Source organism: Coloeus monedula, assembly GCF_965178545.1.
Source record: "Coloeus monedula genome assembly, chromosome: 25".
Classification (NCBI taxonomy): domain Eukaryota; kingdom Metazoa; phylum Chordata; class Aves; order Passeriformes; family Corvidae; genus Coloeus; species Coloeus monedula.
In genome coordinates this window covers 4,403,701-4,424,091 of record NC_138805.1, presented here as the reverse complement: position 1 = coordinate 4,424,091, position 20,391 = coordinate 4,403,701, and the positions used below count along the sequence as shown (strand labels likewise).

Genomic DNA, 20,391 nt, shown 5'->3' with positions numbered 1-20,391 from the left:
CTTCTGATGCACAAGCAAGTGGTCTTTGGAGGTAAATATTTCTGTATGAAAATGAAAACAGTTAGTCTCAGAAATGTGAGTTTTACCACCTTCCTGAAGATTTCTGTGGCTATAACAGCCCAGTTCTGCACATAATGGTGCTGATGAAGCTTGTCTGATCTTTATGGCCTGCAATCTCAAGCACTGTGTCATAGAAGAGATACCTGATGGATAATGAGATTATTGTGGATATTTATCTCATGTGAGTGCATGTCTTAGTGATGCTGTTGGAACTGGGCAGGCCTTGGAGAGCCCTGAGGTGTAAAAGGAGAGAGCTTGTACAAAAATGTGGGAGATCCATGCAGCCAAACAAAGCCTGAAGTCCAGCATTAAAAATATTGTGTTTCATGGCTCCTGTAAACCCCTGCAGTTTTGTTGGAAGCTGGTTACCTGCTGCTTGCTTCCCCATCTTCCTCAAAGTCCCTGTGAATCAAAAAAACCAAATCTTTTCTGTAAAACTGTGTCGTGTATCCTTCTCCAAATAAACTTGCAAGCGTTCAGTGAGGGGAAGGAAGAACTTCCTGGCAGCTCTGAAATCTCGCTGTCATTGATTATAGACTCTGAGACTTGGAAGGGAGGAATTGTGAAAATTGTCACTTCTGCTTGCCTGCAGATCTAAATGTCACAAGCACTGAAGTGCCTGAAGAATCCATTGACATTACAAATCCCGTCAGATCGTTGGGATGATTTGTAAATCATTTGTAGGCACACTTGACTTGCAAATGGAGAGCTGAAGCATTAACCAGTTGTAATGCTGGAGCTGGATGTGGGGTATTGGAAAAACTCCTCCTGGGAAATGGATGACATCCTAATGCCCCAGGAGGTTGATTTGGTGGGAGAATTCTCCACCCTGTGACACTTGGCCTGTGGAAAAGAGCAGTGGAAGAGGAACAGCGATAATCAGCATCTCTCACGTGATTTTGGGTTCCCTGCTCTGTGTTTCTTTTCCCAGCCTGGGTTTAGCTGCTTCTCTCCAGACTGGAGTCCTCTGGCATTCCTGTGTTTTATCATGACTTGCTTCCATAGAAATTTTTTTTCCTTTCCCCTGGTGGCAGAACCTGGATCTAACAAAGAGGAAAATGCTCCATGAAGGGCCCCTGACTTGGAAGGTGAATCGTGACAAAACCATCGGTGAGTCTGGGCCATCCCCTCGCTCCCCTGGCTCTGGGTGAGTTTGCTGGGGAGGAGAGGAGGGAAAAGCTCTGCAGCAGCTCCCAATTACTCTTCGTACTGCCACCTCTGATAATGCCTGTGTGCTCCTCCAAGCTGATTAAATTACTCTTGTCAATTCTGAAATGTGCTGGAGTATCATTAGGGCCATGCAGGGACACAGCAGTCAGTCATGAGCTGATCCAATTCCATCTGTAGCTTTCTGTTGGAGTTTTCACGAGGAAGATTTGCAAGCTTTGCTTGGAATGGCACAGCACTGATTGCTGCCTCTGCATGAGTAATCAGAAATGCAGCTTTCTGCTTTCTGATAGCATCTCTTAACTCATTCTGGGCTCTTCTGCTCCCTGGGCAGATCTGTACACTCTGCTGCTGGAGGACATCCTGGTGCTGCTGCAGAAGCAAGATGACAAACTGGTGCTGAAGTGCCACAGCAAGATCCTGGCGTCCACAGCTGACAGCAAACACACCTTCAGCCCCATCATCAAACTCAACACTGTGCTGGTTCGCCAGGTGGCCACAGGTCAGTGCAGCCCACTGAGAAAGCACAAGGAGAAGCCAAAAATAAAGATTAGCTCAGTTGAGGAAGATGATTTTTGTGTAGATTTTCAGAGTAGAACATGGAAAACTGCGTAGGCTTAATTCTTGGTTGTCCAACATCATGCTTAGTATGGATGAGCTGTTTAACTTCTTTGCATCAGTAATAGGCATTGCTTGAGTTTTAAATAGACTTCTAAATGAAAGTACTCTGATTGTGTTAGAGGAAGAGCACTCTGGAAATTATTAGAAGGGAAAAGAGGAGAAATGAAGCTTTTTCAAAATGGTTTGAGATGGGTTTTTTCCTTTGAGGGCAAATTTCTTTGCTAGGGCAAGGTCTGTGTTTCTGTGTTGGTGTTGGAGGGTTCTCTCATGGACTCTTTCCTTGCTTTGGGCTGGGGTTATGGCTTGTTCTAGGAGTTTTTGGGAAGCTGTGTGGGACCTGGCACCTATTTAAATCCTCCCTTCCCTGTGTTGGTGCAGATAACAAAGCTTTCTTCGTCATCTCCATGTCAGAGAAGGGGGCTCACATCTACGAGCTGGTGGCACAGACTGTCTCAGAGAAGAATGTGTAAGTACTGGGTTCAGTTCCAGCTGCTGCTCTGTCTGTTGTACCTGGGAGGCCTTCACCCCATGAACTCCCTGAGTTCCTTCTCCAAACTCAGCTGCAGACCTGGTGGTCTTTGTAGGAAGCATCTGAGGGTAGATCCCTCCCAACTGGCTCACTCCAGACCCTTTTCTGACCTCCAGAATGCTTTGTTTACCCTTAAAATCCTGGTTTTTTGTGCCTGACTGCCAGATCAGACACATCCTGCATCTTCATGCAGCACCAGAGATCTTTGAGGATTTACATTCTGGCATCATAAACACCCCGCTGCAGAAATTGGATTCCATGGCTAAAAGCTTTGTCTTTGGGAGAAACTCTTTTCTCCTGAAGTATAAGCAGGGATAGATTTGTTTATGGGATACATGGCTATTGTTGCATGTTTTATACCTCAGTAATGTGTGAAACAATGCTTTTGTATGTATTTATATTTCAAATAAGTGGTTGATCTGACAAGTGATAAGGTCCTGTCTATCTGAGGAGCATCCAGGTGAGCTGAGCTTTATGCTGTGGTGATTGCAGGGTGTTCCTGGAGGGACTGAATGTAACAGAACTTAAAAAAAAAAACAAACCCTAGTAATAATATGAACTGGGTTTAAGAGGATTAAATAGAGAAATGCTCATTCTGCTTCACTTGCTGCATGGTTTTATTTGCTGTTTCTGCTGCAGCTGGCAGGACCTTATAGCTCAGATGGCAGGAACTGTGAAGATGGGGAGCAGCAGAAGAGTGATCCCATTGCCTCAGTCAGGCCCTGGCGAGTAAGTCAAAGCTTCAGGAAGAAGAAAAGCTGATTTTTCTGTCTCCAGCACCCCTTTTCCTGCTCAAAAACTGCCCTGCAAAGCAGGGATCCTCCTGCGGATCAAAGTGACTGAAACAATGTGTTTGTTCTCCCCTCCCTGCAGAGAGGAGCGTGAAGAAGAGGAGCAGCAGAAGCTCAAAGAGCAGCATGACATTCCTGCCAGCAGCCTGCAGAGTCCAGGTAAAGCAGGGATTCAGGGAAATGGGATCAGGAGATTTGCTCCACGGAGTGCAGATGTGCCCAGCCATGTTCCTGGGGGCTTGGGGATGCTAGGGCAGCTTTGAGATTCTTCTGGGAAGGGATGATTTCTTTACAAGTCATTCAGAGAAGTGATGCTGAATCTCTTGGAAATGCACCTTTTACTGTTTCCTTCTGATTTATAAACTGCTGGGAGAGTCTTTTTTAACCCTGGAAAGAATTGGCTTTCTACCAAAGCCACGCTCAAGAATTTTAGTGGTTTCAAGAGTCGAATTTTCTGCAGTTTTATCATCGTTGTTTCACCTGAATTAATGTTTTCTGTCCTCTAGATAAAGATTTGGGCCTGGAGTCTCCCTTAATACTGAACCCTCAGTCTTCTTCACCCATCATGTCTGAAAAGGCCAAGGTGGAAGGGCTGCTGGGGGCCGAGGGACAGTTTGAGAAGGTGCAGCAGGCAGAGCTGGCACTGAAAGACTCCTCTGCCTGCTATGAACACACAGCCACCAGCTCAGCCTCGGTGCCAGAGGGGCAGTGGGCACAGGATGCTCTGAGGAACTGTGAGTACCCATGGGCAGTGCCCAGGGGGGTGGGATAGGGAGGTGGAAGTTGTTAAAACAGCCCATTTGCATGAATTATCCATTGCCCCTGTGCATGAATTATCCATTGCCCCTGTGCTGAATGGAGCTGACAGCCAGGAATGCTGAATTCACGCACTGCCCTTCCGTGGGATTTGGGCGTCTCCTTGTTTTCCTGGGGTTTTATGTATCAAATGAGGGTGATAATGAATTTTTACTGCCCGTGGAGTGCTTTGATGGCAAAATTATACTGCAGAACTTAATGTCCAGTGCCATGGCTGGTCAGCAGTTTTTAAAGACGAGGCACTCAGCCCTGCACTTATTTCCGTAGCACTGGAGCAGAAAGGAGAGGTTGCTTGTGTTGCAGAATACAATTTTCCTTTTTTTTTTTTTTTTGTAAAATCCTGCAAATCATTAAGCTCACCCATATCCAAAGCCCAGGCTCAGATTTCCTGAGCACTTGGGAGGTGGTTGGGTCTAATGAGATCAACGCTTGTGTGTGTTGAGAAGTTTTCCTGATGGACAGATCATTGTTTGAAATCGGTTTGGAGGTTTTTAATCCCTTCTCTGCTCCCCTTTCAGAGGAGGAATGCAGGGCTCTGCAACCTGCTGGATCAGCTCTGGCAGTGCAGCTCCTAAATAGAACTTCCTAAAATTTGAATGAATTCATTAATCCACTGATCTCCTCTTGGCAACTCTGGAAGGGACACGGAGTCCCTCAGTTGTGCTTGGAGGGAAGAGTCTGTGGAATATTTGCTTTGACCAAAATGCAGAGCTCTCACATCCTTGGCCCCAGTTGCCTCTTCCATCTCTCTGTCCAAGCAATGACAGTTCTCTGCAGTCTCAGAGTTATCTTGGATCTTTAAATCCATTTATTCTCCTTCTTAGAGGATTTAAAGTTCTTTTCTAGATCTGAATGTTGTACCAATATTCTTGGTACTTGTTTTAAGAGACTGGGGCTAAAATAATCTTAGTTTGGGGCATGTAAGGACAGTTTTAGTGACCCTACAGCATCTCCCGAGTGTTGAGAGTTAAAAGAGCAGCTCCCCAACAGCAGCAGTGGCTCCCTCACACTGTGACAGGAGCCTGAGCTGAGTGACAGTTCTGCTGTGTGACATCACAGCTTTTTTTGGGTGTTGCAAGAGCACTTTCTGGTGAGGATGAACAATCTGAGGCTCTTGACAGCAGCACGTTTTTGTTTGGAACAATATGTCCCTGTTATGAAGTGTTTGGTTGGGATAATTTGGGAACTAAAGGAATGTGGGTTGAAGTTCAACCAGGCATAAATTTGCATCAAATTTTAGGAAAAATATTTCTTCAATTTTTTCTGGGTTTTTTTTCTCTGTCATTTCAAACCTGAGTGGAATATTCCCAATTTCCTTGAGGTGGGAATCCCCTGCTACAGCCTCAGCTGTGAGCTCCTTTGCAGGGTAAAACCCAGGCACTCAGGGTAATTTCTGGAGACAATTTCTTTGTTTTTCTCCAAGGAGATGCAACTTGTCCTGACGTATTGTAAGGTAAAACAGGGCAGTGAGGCTGGAGCCCTTGACAGATTTATTTTTATCCCTGTTTTTCCAACCAAGAGCAAGGAGAGGAGTGGCACCTCTGTGAGAGGGTGACCTTTGTGTCTGCTTTTATCCCTTTTGTGCTCTGTGAGCGCTGCCTGAACGTCTCCTGTCCTCGCAGCTGGATTTGTCAGGTGCCATGAGTGCAAGTGCAGGATTTTCAGCCATTAGCATAGAAACAGAGATTTTGGGCAAGCAGGAGGCGGGGTGGTGACCTCACAAAATATCCTGAGGTGGAGAGGAGCCAGAAGGATCATTGAGTCCAGGTCCTGTCCATCTCATTACGGGGTTTTTGCCTGAACGTTGCCTGTCCTTGCAGTGGGGTTGCTGAGGCAGCTCTTGGTGCAGCAGCTCGGCCTGGCTGAGAAGGGGACCCTGGAGGACAGACAACGCTTGCCCAGGTTCAGGACCGTGTCCCAGGAAGCCCAGACAGAGAGTGGGAATGATCTGCAGCCCTCTGACAGCAGATTGCAGCAGCCTGGAGCGGACAGAACCCTTCCCAGAACTCGAGAGCCCGTGGCTGGGCACGGCCCCCGGACTGCAGCTGAGTGCCCGGCCTCAGGGGATGCCATGCAGCTGGCGGGCACAGAGCCCGGTGCCAGGGGCAGTTTGCCCATGGACAGCATGAACCTGGAGGGCTCTGGCTCAGAGCTGGAGGGGCTGGGGGCCGAGGAGAGCGGGGAGCATTTCTTCGATGCTCGGGAAGCCCACAGCGACGAGAACCCCGCGGAGAGCGAGCTGCTGGACAGGAAGGAGGACGAGGAGGTGCAAATTCGGATCTCAGGTGAGCCTGGGGCACTCGCTCAGGGGGTGATGGCCTGGCCACGTCCAGATTTAGCACTTCATCTCTGGCTTAGCTGGGATAGGACAGTCAACTCCCAACTCTCAACCTTGATAAGTCATTTTAGCCCTGTGCAAACACGGACTGATAAATTCTGCATGTGATGGAGGAGAAGCTGAAATGCTGGGGGTGGCACTCTGTGACAGGCTGGAATTGCAGAGGCACCAGGCACAAGCCAAGCCCTTGATTGTGGCCGTCCTGGACCACTTTGTCTCTCTACTGCCTATAGGGACCTGTAGGGAAAAGGTTTTCCTTGGAGGCAAAGCACTTCTTAAGGCCCTTTTCCTGATCAAACTTTAGAAGAGAAACTCTGTAATAGGCTCCTGTGATCCTACCCCACTCTGAACCTCCTAAAAGCTCATTATTTTATTATTTTTATTATTATTGCTGCACATGGACTGACAGCTACCTGAGCACACCAAACTCAGCACAGAAGCTGAGGTTTATCTCGTGTGCATTCTGTAGTAGAGGCAGCTGCTATCAGGTGGATTCAACACTCACAGTCACACAGAAGTCTCTTATCCGTAAATACGCTTTTATTTAAAAATTGGATTATATCCACGTGGATAAGCCAATTTGTGACTGCCCCAATGCTACTTTCCAACTCCATATTGCAAATAATTTTTCTCACTGAAACATTTTAAATTATTAAAACTGAGCCAACAACTTGAAGCATCTAATTTATTTGTCACCTCTTCCACTGTTTACTTTTTTAACTCTACGGGGACATCAAAATGAGATTGATCTGTTTTTAGTCAATTCTGAGTCCCCTGTGCTGCCTTTGCTGGAGAAAAATTCATTAAATAGATTCCTATTGCTGGGTGCAGGTTGTGAAACCATTTTCTGCCTGTAATTACTTTTATCTTTTAGCATATCAGCAAGCTCTATTTTAAACCTCACCCATCTAAAAGCATCCTCAGTGCCAGGGCTGGGGAGTGGAGTTTGGAAATCAGCAGCTGGATTTGTCAGGTTAGTTAGTGCAAGAGCAGGATTTTCAGCCATTATCAGACAAACAGAGATTTTGGGCAAGCAGGAAGGGAGGTGGTGAGCTCACAGAATATCCTGAGGTGGAGAGGAGCCAGAAGGATCATTGAGTCCAAGTCCTGTCCGTCTCATTATGGGCTGTTTGTAATGTACAGTGTAAAAACCAGCCCTGATCTCTGAACCAGCTCAGAACCCAGTGTGGTCTGATACAGTCACTAATCTTTGGAGTTTTCCCAAACGAGTTTCCTCAGGGCAGTTTAAAATGTCTCAGGAGATGGGCTGTGGGACATCCCCACTTCTGTCTCTTCAAATCTGCTCAAAACTCCCTGCAGCCCTGAAGCTTCTCGAGGACCCTTTAACTCAAACCCCTTTGTCTCTGCAGGAAATTATTTGATCCTTGATGGATATGGAACAGTGCAGGAGAGCTCCACGGACGAGGAGGTGTCAGCCCTGGTCCTGCAGTGCACCTCCCACGGCCGGCCCTCCCTGGACAGTGCCCAGCAGCAGCAGCAGCCCCTGTCCCCAAGGGACACCCAGTCGGACGGGGGCAGCTCCCCGTTCCCTGAGGAGCTGCTGGGCTCGCGCTGGGCAGGGCTGGAGGAGCCCTGCCCCTTCCTGGGCAGCCCTCAGCTCCCTCTGGAGACCCGTGTGCAGCTCATGCAGTACATCCAGAACATCGAGGATGCCCTGGAGAAGCTAAAGGTGCGCTGCCTTTCATCAGTTGTTATTATTAATTAGGATTATTGCTGCACGTGGAATGTTTGATGGCCACCTGAGCGTTCGACCATTTCCGTACCCATTATGTTTTGGGTCAGAAAAAAAAGATTTAAGACAGTTTTGATGGGCAGGAACACTGCTGCATTTCTCTTTATCTCTGGCTCTTACTTCTGGAAGCCTTTAAAAGCAGAATCTTTTGCTTTTTTGCTGTTTTGTGTGCATTGAGTTGTGGATCATGACAGGCCAATAGTTCTGCTGGAGCTGGAGGGCTCATTATGGCTTTGATTTTGATCTGGAGAAATTTCTGAGGGACAGGACAAGCCTGCAGAAGTGGAGTTGTGAACAAGACACTGAGCAATGTGGATTCCTGACATAAAGATTTAGGGTGGACATTAAGGAGAAGTTCATCACAGAGGGGTGGGAGGGGCTCCCCAGGGAGGGTTGGAGTTCCCATCCCGGGAGGTGTTTAAGGAAAGTCTGGATGTGGCAAGGTGACAAGGTTGTCTTAGGGCATAGGCTGGACTCAAAGATCTCAAAGGTCTTTTCCAGCTTTGATAATTCTTTAAAATCCCTTCTGTGCTGCTGCTCCTGGTGTCACGTGAAGGAGCTGAGTTGCACTGAGGATATCAGAGCAATAACGAGGTTTTCAGGCTCAATATATTCCAGATTATTTTTGCATGAGAGAGGGATTCTCTTTACAGAATAACTGTAGAAGGTTTGATGTGTGAAACGTTCAGTAGCCAGCCTTCAATTTGACTGAAATCAGAGTACTGCATGCAGATAAAGGTTAAATAAAGGAGTTGAGGGGGTACTCAGTGTTTGCAGTAGTGAAACTTCTCCTATTTGAAGCCCTCTTTGTCTGCTTGGTAGATCGAGAGCCAGCTGAGTTTTGGGGTTGTTGTTGTTTTGCAGGAGGTGGAGGAGGACTACAGCATTCTGCGACGCCAGGGGCTGGCTGGCTCAGCCTCCACAGGAGAGCCCTCAGGTAGGAGCAGCCGGGACTCCCCGAGCCCCAGAACCAAACTCAGAGCACAAAGTCGAGCGTTTGAGGTCCAGTTTTGCCTTTCTCACACACCCAAAGAAGGTTCCACCTCCTTGAGCAGCTCTGGCAGTGCTGCTTGCAGGAAAGGTCGGCTCCATCCCTGGAGGCTCAGCTGAGCTTGTTCCTCCTCTGGGAAGGTTCTGTTCCAGCTGCCTCCCCCCAGACCTTCGTCCCAGGGCGTGCAGCTTCTCCTCCAGGCAAGGCCAGAGTGATGGGAATTCCCACAGGGAGATTCCTGCAGTGTGGAATGCTGAGCCTGGCTCTGCCTTCCCTGGGATGGCTCTGGGGCCCTTCACATTGGCCTCGGGCACCCTCCAGATGGAGTTGCTGAACTCCTGCCAAAGGTTTGGAGGTGAAGTGGGTGTGAAGGCTCTCACTGAGCAGCTCTCTGCCGTAGGAGCAGTCAGAAATGCCACGTGCTCATTCCCCAGTGCGTCCCTCTCTCTCACCACCTTTTTTCCTTTTTTTTTTTTCCCCCCCTTTTTCCCTCCTTCAGACAAAAGCTAGTCGTGTTTCCAGGAGTGGCTGAAGACTGGATGAAGAGAATCGGGACACAGCACCTGCTGTCTCCCCTGTGGACTCTGGGATGAGGGTTTGGAGCATCCAAACAGGAACCATTCTCTAGCAAAGTGGGCATGGGGTGCTTTTCCTGTGGGGCATCTGCACTATCTCGTCAGTGAGGGAGTCTGTTCTATTCTGCTCCTCTCCTTGCTACCAGAAATTCTTTTTTTTTTTTCAGAACAGAAAAAAAAAACCAAACCAAATGTACAGAGCTTTGGGTGTAGGATATAAAAAAAAAGTGTATTTAGACATTTAAAAGAAAAAAAAAATCAATGTATTTATTTGACTTCATTCCGTGTATCAAAAGCACATTTTAATTTTTTTAATCTGCCTTTTTTTTTTGTTCTATTTTTGGGTAGTGACAGTTCTGGCCCCCTGCATGTGGCCAACCCTGCCTGGTGAGGGGACAGGGGGGGACCCGTGTGCAGGAGTTTCCTCACTGGACTGGACTCTGCACTCCCTGCTGGCACTCAAACTGCCACGAGCTACTCATGAAGGTGTTAGGATGGAATTTGTGGCTGGAATTTGTCTGTATCCAACCAGCTGCATGGGAATTGCTCATGTCACCACGTGTGGAACAGGAATTTTCCATGCACTAAACAGCCAGGCACTTGAGATGGGTAAATTTCCCTTTTCCCCTTTCCCATTCCTTTGCTGGGAGAGGAGAAAGAGGTTCTAATTTTTTTTTTTCTTGACTTTGTTGGCTTTGATCATTGTCTCCTTTGTAAAGTGATAAAAATACTTGGACCTGCAGCACTTTTGTAACTCTTCTCTGGATCAAAAAAAAAAAAAAAAAGAAAAAAAAAAAGAAAAAAAAAGAAAAAAAAATGCAAACCCAGAAGTGTTTCAAAGATGTGGGGCAGCTCTGCCCCTGCTTCACTACTGAATGAAAAAGGGCTGCCATTGGAGTTAGCCACAGGTACTGCTGATTCTAGGGCCAGTAAGTTTTAGTACCTGAAAGTATGTCTTGCTGAGGGCTTGGGGTGGGGTTTGGGGTTGGTTTTTTTGGGGTGGGGTTTGGGGTTGGTTTCTGTTTAATTTTTTTTTTTTTTTTCCCAATCATTTGTGCCAATGTGTTCTCACCCAAACGGAGATTTGCAAACCCAGAAGGCTGAACCAGCTCTTCAGCGCTTCCTTAGGCCCCTCCTGGTGGGGTTTGCTGCTGGAATTCCTGCCAGGATGGGGACAGGGTGGGAATTAGGCTGTCCCAGGGTAACACGGGGCAGCCTGAGCTGTGCCTCTGCCCTGAGCTGGCCCTGCTTGGCACAGGGTGCTCCAGGCAGCTGTGGGAGGAACGCGCCCTCTTCCCGAGTTTCAAGCTCTTTAGGGAAGCCAGACTGAGCATCCTGCACATCCCATGGGTAGTCAGAGCAGTCTGCCTTTGCTCAGCACCAGGATCCTCCTGCTCCTCTTAACCAAGCGGTTTCCCTTGAGCTGCTGGCAAGAAATCACCTCTGTCCCTCGTCAGAAAAAAATCCCAGCTCTCCTTCACCCCCCAGGATCCTGTGAGGGATGAGTTTGGGTAAAAACAGAGGGAGCAGAGGGGATTTTGATGTGGGAGTTGGAGCCAGGAGCCCTCGGAGGGTAGGGAGGAATTCCTGTTGTTTTAGGAACACCATCTCCCACCAGCACAGCATCACCACTGCCAGCATCAGCCAAAGCCTTCTCCTGCAGCCTGGCAGGAGCTCCTTTTTTTTTTTGGGATGTCCCAAGGCCTGTCCTGTTGTGTGGGATTATTGTCAGTATTAACTCAGCAGTTCATTCCTCATGGATGGGCTCTCCCCTCCTCACCTCAGCCATACAATTCCCCAGGTTACAAACATCCAAACTTCCTCCGAGTAACCCCCAGGCTGGAATGCTGCCATGGGTGCTGCCAGCAAGAGAACTGGGCAACAGCCAGACCTGGTGTTGGACCCCTTTTTCCCCCTCACACTCTAAAAACAGGAGCAGTTATTGTGACCTTGGTGATCTAAAAGCTTCCCAGAGGCTTCCATGGTTGACAGGAACTGATCCCTGGACTCCAGAACAGGGAGAGCTCAGTTGGGCTTTAAAAGGATGTGCTGGAAGAGCAGCCAAGGTGAGGCTTGTGGAGGCCTGGCTGTTTCCTGCTCTGTCCTCGTGGTTGAACACAAAATCCTCGGTGGTTCTCTCCAGGTTGCCGGAATTCCGAGGTCTCTGGTGGTTCCTGGTTCCACAGTTCCCTCTCTGCTGGTTGTGGCAGCAGTGAAAAGCTGGGAGTGCAGCGTGTTTGTGAATTCACCTTTTTGCCTGCTGGAGTGGATTTTTCCCCAAATCCCTTCATTCTGCCGGGGTGGAACGCAGGGGTGAGGGGCAGCTGCGTCCCTGTCACCTCTCAGGATGGGTGAGGGGAGAATCCCCACTCAGTGCCAGGCTGAGGGTGGCACAGGAGCCTCTGGAGCAGCGGGCAGGGCAGAGAGGTTTCAGGAATGTTGGAGAGGCCCAGCTCGCCTGAACCCGATTTTCTGGGCGCCGTAAATCCCGCTCTGGGCTTGGTCCTGGCTGTGCTTTCAGCTCTGGATCATCCTCACACACAGGGAAGTGATGGTGGGTCAGGGATCCCTTCACCTGGAGGGGCAGGGAATTCCTTTTTCCTCCCTGGCACATTGCTGCACCACAGACCTCGGGCTGGGAGGGAGGAGCTGCAGCTCAAATGCACTGTTCAGGATTCCCATGGTTTTTTCCTCCTTTAAGCCATAAGATTCCCCTTTTAAAGTGAAATTTTCGCTGGAGAGAAGCATTTTAATTTGCCCCTGGTTGGTGATGGGTTGGACATTCCCTCATCCAAACGGTTCTCTGGGGTTTTTGTCCCAGCCACTGTTCCCAAAAATTATTTTGTTTTCCCCTTCCCCAAAGAGAAGAGCAAGGATTTCTTATTTTGGGAACAAGGATGGGGTATAACAACATCTCCTCCTGAGAGGTCATTTCCCCTCTGCTGTCCCACAGCTCACGGACAAGCCAGAAGCTGAGATGGATTAATTCTGGAATGGGAATTCCCTTCTCCTGTAGGAGATTCCTGAGCTGCTCTGCAGGGAGGTGGGGTGGGAAGGAGGGAAGGATGGGGAGTGCAAACCTCAGGAGCTCAGAGGGTTTGGCTCAGCCCTCAGGCTGTACTTGGCCTGATCCAGTGTTCTCCTAAAACCTGGATATTCTGATTTCCCCTCTCCCTGCTATTGGAAGATTCCAAGCTCCTGTTAGCCGGTATTTTCTCCCTCTGTTCCCCAAAGAAATCCCTGGATTCCCTCCCCTTCCCCAAAGGTGCCAACTGACAAGCAGATGTACTGCAAAAGGGATACTGCAGCCAAAACACTGCTGTTTTATTTTGAATTAAGTCTTGTGGAGCTCTCTTCATACTAGAATATTTTTATTTTCTTTGTACAACATACAATCATGTACTCTTAACAGAGATTTACTTTAAAGAGAAGAAAAAATCTGGAAGTATTCTTTAAAAAAAAAATACACAAAAATCTTTATTAATAATCCTGTATTTTTACTGATCATGTTTGAATGTCTAAAAAGACTTTATTGTTCTAATTATCCAGATGTATGTTTGTAAAATAGCTCTTTTATGACTTAGCTGATGGGGTTGTATGTTTCTGGAATTAAATATTGGTCACTTAAAAAAAAAAAAAACCAAAAAAACCAAGAAATCTGTTTTCAGGACCTGGGAAATAGAAAATTTAAGCGTTTCAAATATCATTAAATAAGCTTAAAGGAAAATGAGTTTTGTCTGGCGGATTTCTTGGGGTGGTTGGGTTGTGATTGCCTGAAGTGTTTGGAGGACAAACGATGGCAAAAGGAAATTTTCCTTGGGGATGAATTTTTGCAGAGGTTGATGTACCTTGATGGTATTTTTGCTTGTCAGAGTTAATGAATTATGAATTAATTAATTAATTAATTGACAGAGCACCAACTACAGGAAAAGAAATCCCCCACTTGCTCCAAGCTGAGAGGATCCCTCGGGACATTCCCTGCAGGAATTGAAGCCTTGGGTGTGTCCTGTACACCCGGGGCCCTCCCAGGTGCTTCTGCAGCTGCCAGGTGAGATTTGGAAAGGGAATTTTTGCCCTTTTGGATGAATTTCTGCTTGCCCTGGGCACTGACAGCAATTGAATGAACGCTGGGAGAAGTTCAGTGGAGCTTTCAGTGGCTCAGCTCTGGGGACAGTTCAGCCTGAGCAGGGATTCAGTTTTGGATTCTTGCCCTGCTTTCAGAATTTCCAGCAGTGTCCTTTTAAATCCAACCAGAGCCATTATTATATTAAACTAATTAATTGAAATTAATTGATTTTATTAATTTATAAACCTATTTTTAAAAGGGAATTTGTTTGCAAGGCTGGGAGTCCTTGCTGTCCAACCCTTCAATGTGATATTTCACCTCAGCATCTTGCAAACATTGATCTGCATTCCCATTCTTCTGCTGCATCTTTTTCCCTCCGCTGGGATGGACCCAGAAATGTAAAAGAGAAGTGAAATTAAAATTCAGCTGTTGAGGGAGCCTGTGAATTTTGGAACAGGGAACATCTGTGCTGAGAGTGTGGTGATTTTTGAGCAGAGGCTGCTTTCCCTGAATCCCTGGCATTTGTGACATTCCTGTCTTTAGCTTCCCTGGAAGGTGATGATTCCTGACAGACAAGCTGACAAAAATAAATGAATTAAAGAACAACACCAGAATAGAAAACAAATCAGGTTCATTTCTGAAAACTTGGGAGTTTTTTCCTTTTTCCCCCCCTTCCCTGTCTGCATTATGTACATAAAGCTCCTTGAGAGATTGCTTTATTACTTTATTATAATTGGTAATCTGAGCTCTATTGCACTTTCCTAATGATGCTCTCCGTGTTTTGCCTATTTAAATGTTATTTTATACATTCCTTTTACTGCCTTGCTGTAAATAAATGATTCAAAAACCGAGCAGCTCAGAGAAATCCGAGCTCGGTGCCCTCGAATCCCAGCTGGGGATGGGGGAGAGCTGTGCTGCAGCTTTGGGGCTGTTTCCCAGCCACAGTCCTGGAATTCATCTCTCCACAGGCAGGGAAGACATGAGGGGATCCAAGGAGTCACTGCAGGTGGGTTTTGGGTCAGTTTGGGTCATTTTGAGTAGTTGTTGGGTTATAGGAGGTTTAAGATCCCTTCCAGCCCAAACCATTCCATGATTCCAGGGGTTTTCTGAGCAATTAGGATGATGTTCTATCCATCCACCTCCCGAAATGACAAAAAGCAACTGTTCATTCCGTTTGTTCTCTCAGCAAAGATCCCCTTGATAGTTGCTGAAAAATATCCATAATTGCCCCTTTTTTTTTGTCAACTCCTCAGTGGATTTTAGGTTGTTCTTTCAAAATATTGATGGAGGTTGGTGTGGGATGGAAGTTGTCCAGTGCCTGGCACGATCTCTTTGCCAGTTGGGCTGATCATTTTGGGGGGGGAAATGTTTCCCATCAGAGAGGGCCCAGCACTCCCAGAATGAAAAACAAACTTGGACATGTTTCCTTCAAAGTGTGATTCAAAATTGAGCTGGGAAAGAGTCTGGGGTTATCACCGAGCATATGTCTGGGTTAGAATGTTGGTTTAACAAATCCTCCAAAATTTTTAGACACCTGTTATTAAAAAAGGAGGCTCGGGGAGTTTTGGAAGGAGCCAAAAGTTTTGCTCCCACTTCAACTCCACCGTGGCGAGGTCAGGCTGGGAGAGAGGAGCAGCCAAGCAGGAAAAGAGCTGTGATTTGTGAGGGATTTCAGAGCCTTTCTGCAGAGCTGCGTGTTGGTTTCCAGCCCCATTCACTGATTCCATCCCTTCTTGCAAAATAATCCTGGGAGAAGGAAACCAGGAAGGAGAGGAAATGGCCTTGAGCTGTGCCAGGGGAGGTTTAGGTTGGATATTGGGAGATAGTTCTCCATCAGAACAGGGCAGTGGTGGAGTCAGCATCCCTGGAAACGTCCAAAAACCTGTGCATGTGGCACCTGAGGACATGGTTTGGTGGTGCCATTGTGGGTGATGGGCTGATACCATCATTGGATGATCTTAAGGGGCTTTTCCAGCCTTGAAAATTCCGTGATTCCAAGTACATCTCTTGCTTGATCCCTCCTGAATTTCTCCATATCCCAAACCAAAAATCCACCAGCGTTTCCTTCAGTCAGGAAGCTGAATAATTAATTTTTTTTTCCCTTCTTCCTCAGCAGCTGGGAGTTTACAGCTGCAAATCATCGAGTTGGGCTTTTGGCAGAATAAAACCCCCAAAATATCCCAGCCTCTTTCTTTCTTGCAGCAGTTTGTTTGTTTCCAGATGTCTGCAGCTCATTCAGTTTGGAGCATCTCCCCTGATCAATATTTTAACCTCCTTGTTGATATTTACTCAGAGCTGCTGAATAAACTCCGTGCAGTGGAGCTCCAGAGTAAGTCTCTGTTTCTCTCAGCTCTCCGGAGGTTTGGCAATAATTCACATTATCTGGGGTTATTGTTATGCTGGGATATTAATGAGCACATCTCCCCTCTGGCTCTCTGAGCTTCAATTCTGAGCCCACTTCTGGTGCTGAAACAACTTCCCAGCTCTGAATTAGCACGGAGAGGAGAAAGCTTTGTGCTCTTCTTTTGTCAGCTGGCTTTGAAAGAGCCCTTTTCTCTCGAGTCTTCTAAAGATGGGTTTGATGCAGCTCCAGCTGCTTGGGCCTTGTGATGAGCGGGAGATTAAACCCTTCTCGGTGGCATTTTTAAATCCTCCTTCTACCATCTTCCAAAATTCTGGACTTTAATCCCATTTCTCTGGCACTTCTGCTGTTTGCTCTTCACCACAAAAACTCCGTGCCAGAACTGTTCCCTGTTCCCCTGTGCCTGCCCTTAACCTGTTCTTTCACCTCCAAATCCTGATTTTTTTTTTTTTTTTTTTTTTTTTTTTTTCCCTTCTTTGGTTTCTTGGGATCTTCTCTCCTGGAACAAACGGGTTCACAACGATTCATCATCATCCTTTTGGGGCGTGCATGCAGCAGAAATCAAATAGCCTCGATTGCAGCTTCTATTGAACTCATCTTTTCTCCTCTGCAATTTCTTTATTGTGCCATAATAAAGCTGCCCCTGTCACTGCTGAGCTCAGCCTCATCCGTCTCCCTCTGCCAGATGGGAGCTGCTGCTGGGCTGGGAGAAAATGCTTTGCTGAGGTTGGACTGGATCAGTCCACCTCAGAAACTGGAGAAATTCTCCCCAAAGTGTTTTTTCCCTGCTGGAAATGCTGTTACAGCCCCGCAGGCCCAGCAGTGGCTGTGGATGCCCCCGCTCAGCCACAGAGGTGGGAGAGCTCAGAGCTCAACTGGGAATAGCAAAGGAGCAAGGAATGACTCCAGCCTTGGCTTCTCCTTCTCAGCAAACCCAGTTCTCTGATTTAGGCACAAGTTCTTGCCCCAAAATCCACAGCAGCAGCGTGGTCCCTGCTCCAGCTGCTCCTCCAGGGCTCCGTGCTTGGAGTTTCCTTACAAAACTCGGGGTTTGGGCCCTCAGCCAGATGCAAATCTCCCTGCTCAGCTGCTCATCCCCCTAGGACTGAGTCCATCCTTCTCTGCTTTCCTTCCCTAACTCTCCATGGAGCTCTCCATGTCCCGCACTGCGCTGATGGGAGAAGTCAGAGCTGGAGTTCTGCGGTTCCTTGGGAGATGCAGGGGTAAAAGGCGGCTCTTTGCCTGGAAAAGGAAGCTTTTAGAAACTGGTGGAGATTTGAAGGCAGGTGAATTTGCCCCAAAATCGCAGCCAGGGCTGGAATTCCCTGAACCTGTTGCAAAAATGAGAGGTCTCCTCTTGAGTCCTTGGCCCAACCTGCCCATGACTCATTTCGATCTTCGTTCCTCCCTTTTCTTAATCATTCATCTCGAGAGTCTCTTCATCTTTTGTCTCCTCATCTTTTGTTTTCCCCACATTTCAAAGAGAGGTTGGGTTTTGGTTGGATTTTTTTTTTTTTTTGCCGTGCTTAAATGACTGCTTTGCTTTCTCTTTGGGGTGTGAATGGGATGCACAGAGGAGAAAACATCCTTTGATGGCAGTAATTACAAGGAGGAGAACAAAAAAAAGAGCAAGGAAAACTGTGATGGAAGGAGAGATAGGCTGGAAATGATCAGTCCAATATTTCTGATTGTCTGAGGGGATGGATCTCGTGACAGCTGAGATGTTCTGTGTGACCTCCCTGAGATCCTGTCACTGCTCCAACCCTCTGTTCTCCATTCCTGAAGTGACAAAAATCCCGAAATCCTTAAATATTGCACCTTCTTTAAGCGCTCTGATCTCCCAGGCTTCTCTCACTGCGTGTGCAGCACCTGAGAGGGGGTGGGTTCCATTCTTGGGAAGCTTTAGGCACTAAAATCCCCAATCCCACAAATATTTCTGGGATTAGATGGCAGTTCAAGGCTTCCCAAATTGGGAACCAGGGTGTGGAGCAGCCTCCAGCTGGGCCCAGGAATATCCTCCCAAACTCTGCAGCAGGATGGCAGATGCCACTCCTGACTCGCTGAAATTCACACACATTTTCCTTTTGCATGGAAGGGAAGGCAAACAAACTGTTCCACAAAATGTTCCTTATTTATCTAACTCATCCTACCAACTTCTTGGAGCTATCTAAATATATATTTATAATTAGCTGGGCTTTTTTATATAACTACCACGGGCTACTCGCTCCTCTGACTGCTTCCTTCAGAGCAGTTCTTAGCTATAAAATTACCCTATTTGGACGAGTTCTATTACCAATAAAAACTTGTTACGAACCCGGGTGCAAAAGAAATCCCACCCATAATAGATTTATCCTTTGTGTCTCAGTCAAATCTTGCCTTTCCATGCCTTTTATCCCCCGAAATCTCTCAGCTCTGCCTGAATTTGACTCCTTTTCTTGCAGTGGGGCTGTTATTTACAGTTCTGCTGAAACACAGCCACCCATGAAGATAAATGTAGCAGGTTTTTAAATGATTCACTGCTCACCTCCACATCAGTTTGAGATCAGAGCCCCTCTCTGTGCAGCTGGGAGGGAAAAGAGAATTGAATTGCTCGGATGAATAACCTGCCATGAGGGAAGCAGCGGGCACTGCTGGGGGCTCTTTCTCCTGGATGTTGGGAGCTGGAGGTGTGGGATTATTATGGGATTATTGCCTAGAACAAACAGCCTGGAGTTTGGGGAAATTGGGGCAGATTCAGCCAGGTGTAGCACCACAGGATCTCCTACACCCTCCTGCTGCTGGGGAAAGAGTTTTGGGGCTGGATTGAGGCACCAAAATGTGTTTGGGTCTGGATTGAGGCCCTGGGTCTGGATTGAGGCCCCCAAAGCGTGTTTGGGTCTGGATTGAGACCCCAGGTCTGGATTGAGGCCCCCAAAGCGTGTTTGGGTCTGGATTGAGACCCCAGGTCTGGATTGAGGCCCCCAAAGCGTGTTTGGGTCTGGATTGAGGCCCCCAAAGCGTGTTTGGGTCTGGATTGAGACCCCAGGTCTGGATTGAGGCCCCCGAAGCGTGTTTGGGTCTATACTGAGGCCCCAAAATGTGTTTGGGTCTGGATTGAGGCCCTGGGCCTGGATTGAGACCCTGAAGTGTATTTGAGTCTGGACTGAGACCCCAAAAAGTGTTTTGAGTCTGGATTAAGACCCCATGGTGTGTTTGGGTCTGGATTAAGCCCCCAAAACACATCTGGGTCAGGACTGAGCTGGACCTGCAGTGGTACCGTGGGTTTGTGCTGCTGTTTTGGACAATGAACTCCATTTCCCAGTCCTGCTGCTCTCCCCCTGTGCCTTGCTGACCTCAGGGAGCCTCTTGGCAGCGATTCCCCGGCAAGGAGCACCCAGGGCTGGCTGGGGGGGACCTGCCCCGAGCACCCCCCAGGGCTTTTGGAAGCCTCAGCACCTCTCTGCCTCCGTGTGCCCCGAGCGTGAGCGGGATCCCACCCCCTCCGTAACACTTGGATTTGCAGCCTCACATCAACAACAGCTCCTTCCCCAAACGGGATTTTCTAGGCCACCAAACCCTCCAGCTTTGGCAGGGAACTGTGTCACATCACCTCATTCATAAAATGACCAAACTCTATTTTAAACCTCGCTGGGTGCCTTCCCTCCCCCTCCTCTCCCCACGTAGCACTTCCCAGCAGAAGGCACTTTGGAAACCTCTCTCTTGTGGTTAGAATCCTGGCTTTTTTTCCAGCCCCCAAACCAAACCAGATTTCTTTGCAGGCAGTTTCTGGAGCTGTCTCCCCTGGATTCCTGCTTTCAGGTCACCCTGTTGGCTGCCAGGGTGCTTTAACTTCTGTGATTCTGCTCTGATTTTGGAGATTTTGGAGAAATTTTAGTTTTCCAGCTCTTGAGTTGCCTTCTAAGTGTACAACAGCAGGGTTGAGGCTCCAATAATTGCATGAAGGACCCAGGGCATTGCAGAGATGGACCTGAACCATGCAAAAAATACCTAAAAGAGAGTGGGGTGGTGGCACAAGGTGGGAGCTGTGAGGAGGATGCAGAATCCATGTGGATCAAGGTGGATGGAGGAGCCCTGCCTTGCCCAGGTGTGGTCAGAGCTGAGGTAAGAGGTGGGATCCATCCATGTCCCTCTCCTGGAGCTGCCACAGAGGCTGCTCTGGGTCCAGGAGAAATCCCAGCCCCATCAGCCAAACCTCTGTTCACCCAGGCAGGGCTGAACCTGGACCTGTAGGGCCACTGACATTAATTAGAAGCAGATGCAGCCCAGATGAGGGAAATGCTCATCAATTCCAGGAATAACAAATGCTGGGAATGGCCTGCTGG

The 20,391-nt window shown here is 47.8% G+C and overlaps 1 protein-coding gene across 1 annotated transcript in view; it reads left to right on the top strand.

Annotated features, from left to right (window-relative positions):
• The window catches only part of ARHGEF12 (Rho guanine nucleotide exchange factor 12), a 67,360-nt gene extending 56,977 nt beyond the window's left edge, over nucleotides 1-10,383 (top strand). The window contains exons 32-41 of the mRNA XM_082297081.1: nucleotides 1,095-1,170; nucleotides 1,562-1,729; nucleotides 2,227-2,314; nucleotides 3,017-3,106; nucleotides 3,251-3,327; nucleotides 3,675-3,902; nucleotides 5,805-6,269; nucleotides 7,693-8,012; nucleotides 8,940-9,012; nucleotides 9,566-10,383. Coding sequence (XP_082153207.1) covers nucleotides 1,095-1,170; nucleotides 1,562-1,729; nucleotides 2,227-2,314; nucleotides 3,017-3,106; nucleotides 3,251-3,327; nucleotides 3,675-3,902; nucleotides 5,805-6,269; nucleotides 7,693-8,012; nucleotides 8,940-9,012; nucleotides 9,566-9,576 — 1,596 coding nt within the window. The 3' untranslated portion in view covers nucleotides 9,577-10,383. The remainder of the gene's footprint in view (nucleotides 1-1,094; nucleotides 1,171-1,561; nucleotides 1,730-2,226; nucleotides 2,315-3,016; nucleotides 3,107-3,250; nucleotides 3,328-3,674; nucleotides 3,903-5,804; nucleotides 6,270-7,692; nucleotides 8,013-8,939; nucleotides 9,013-9,565) is intronic.
• The last annotated feature ends 10,008 nt before the right edge of the window (nucleotides 10,384-20,391 follow it).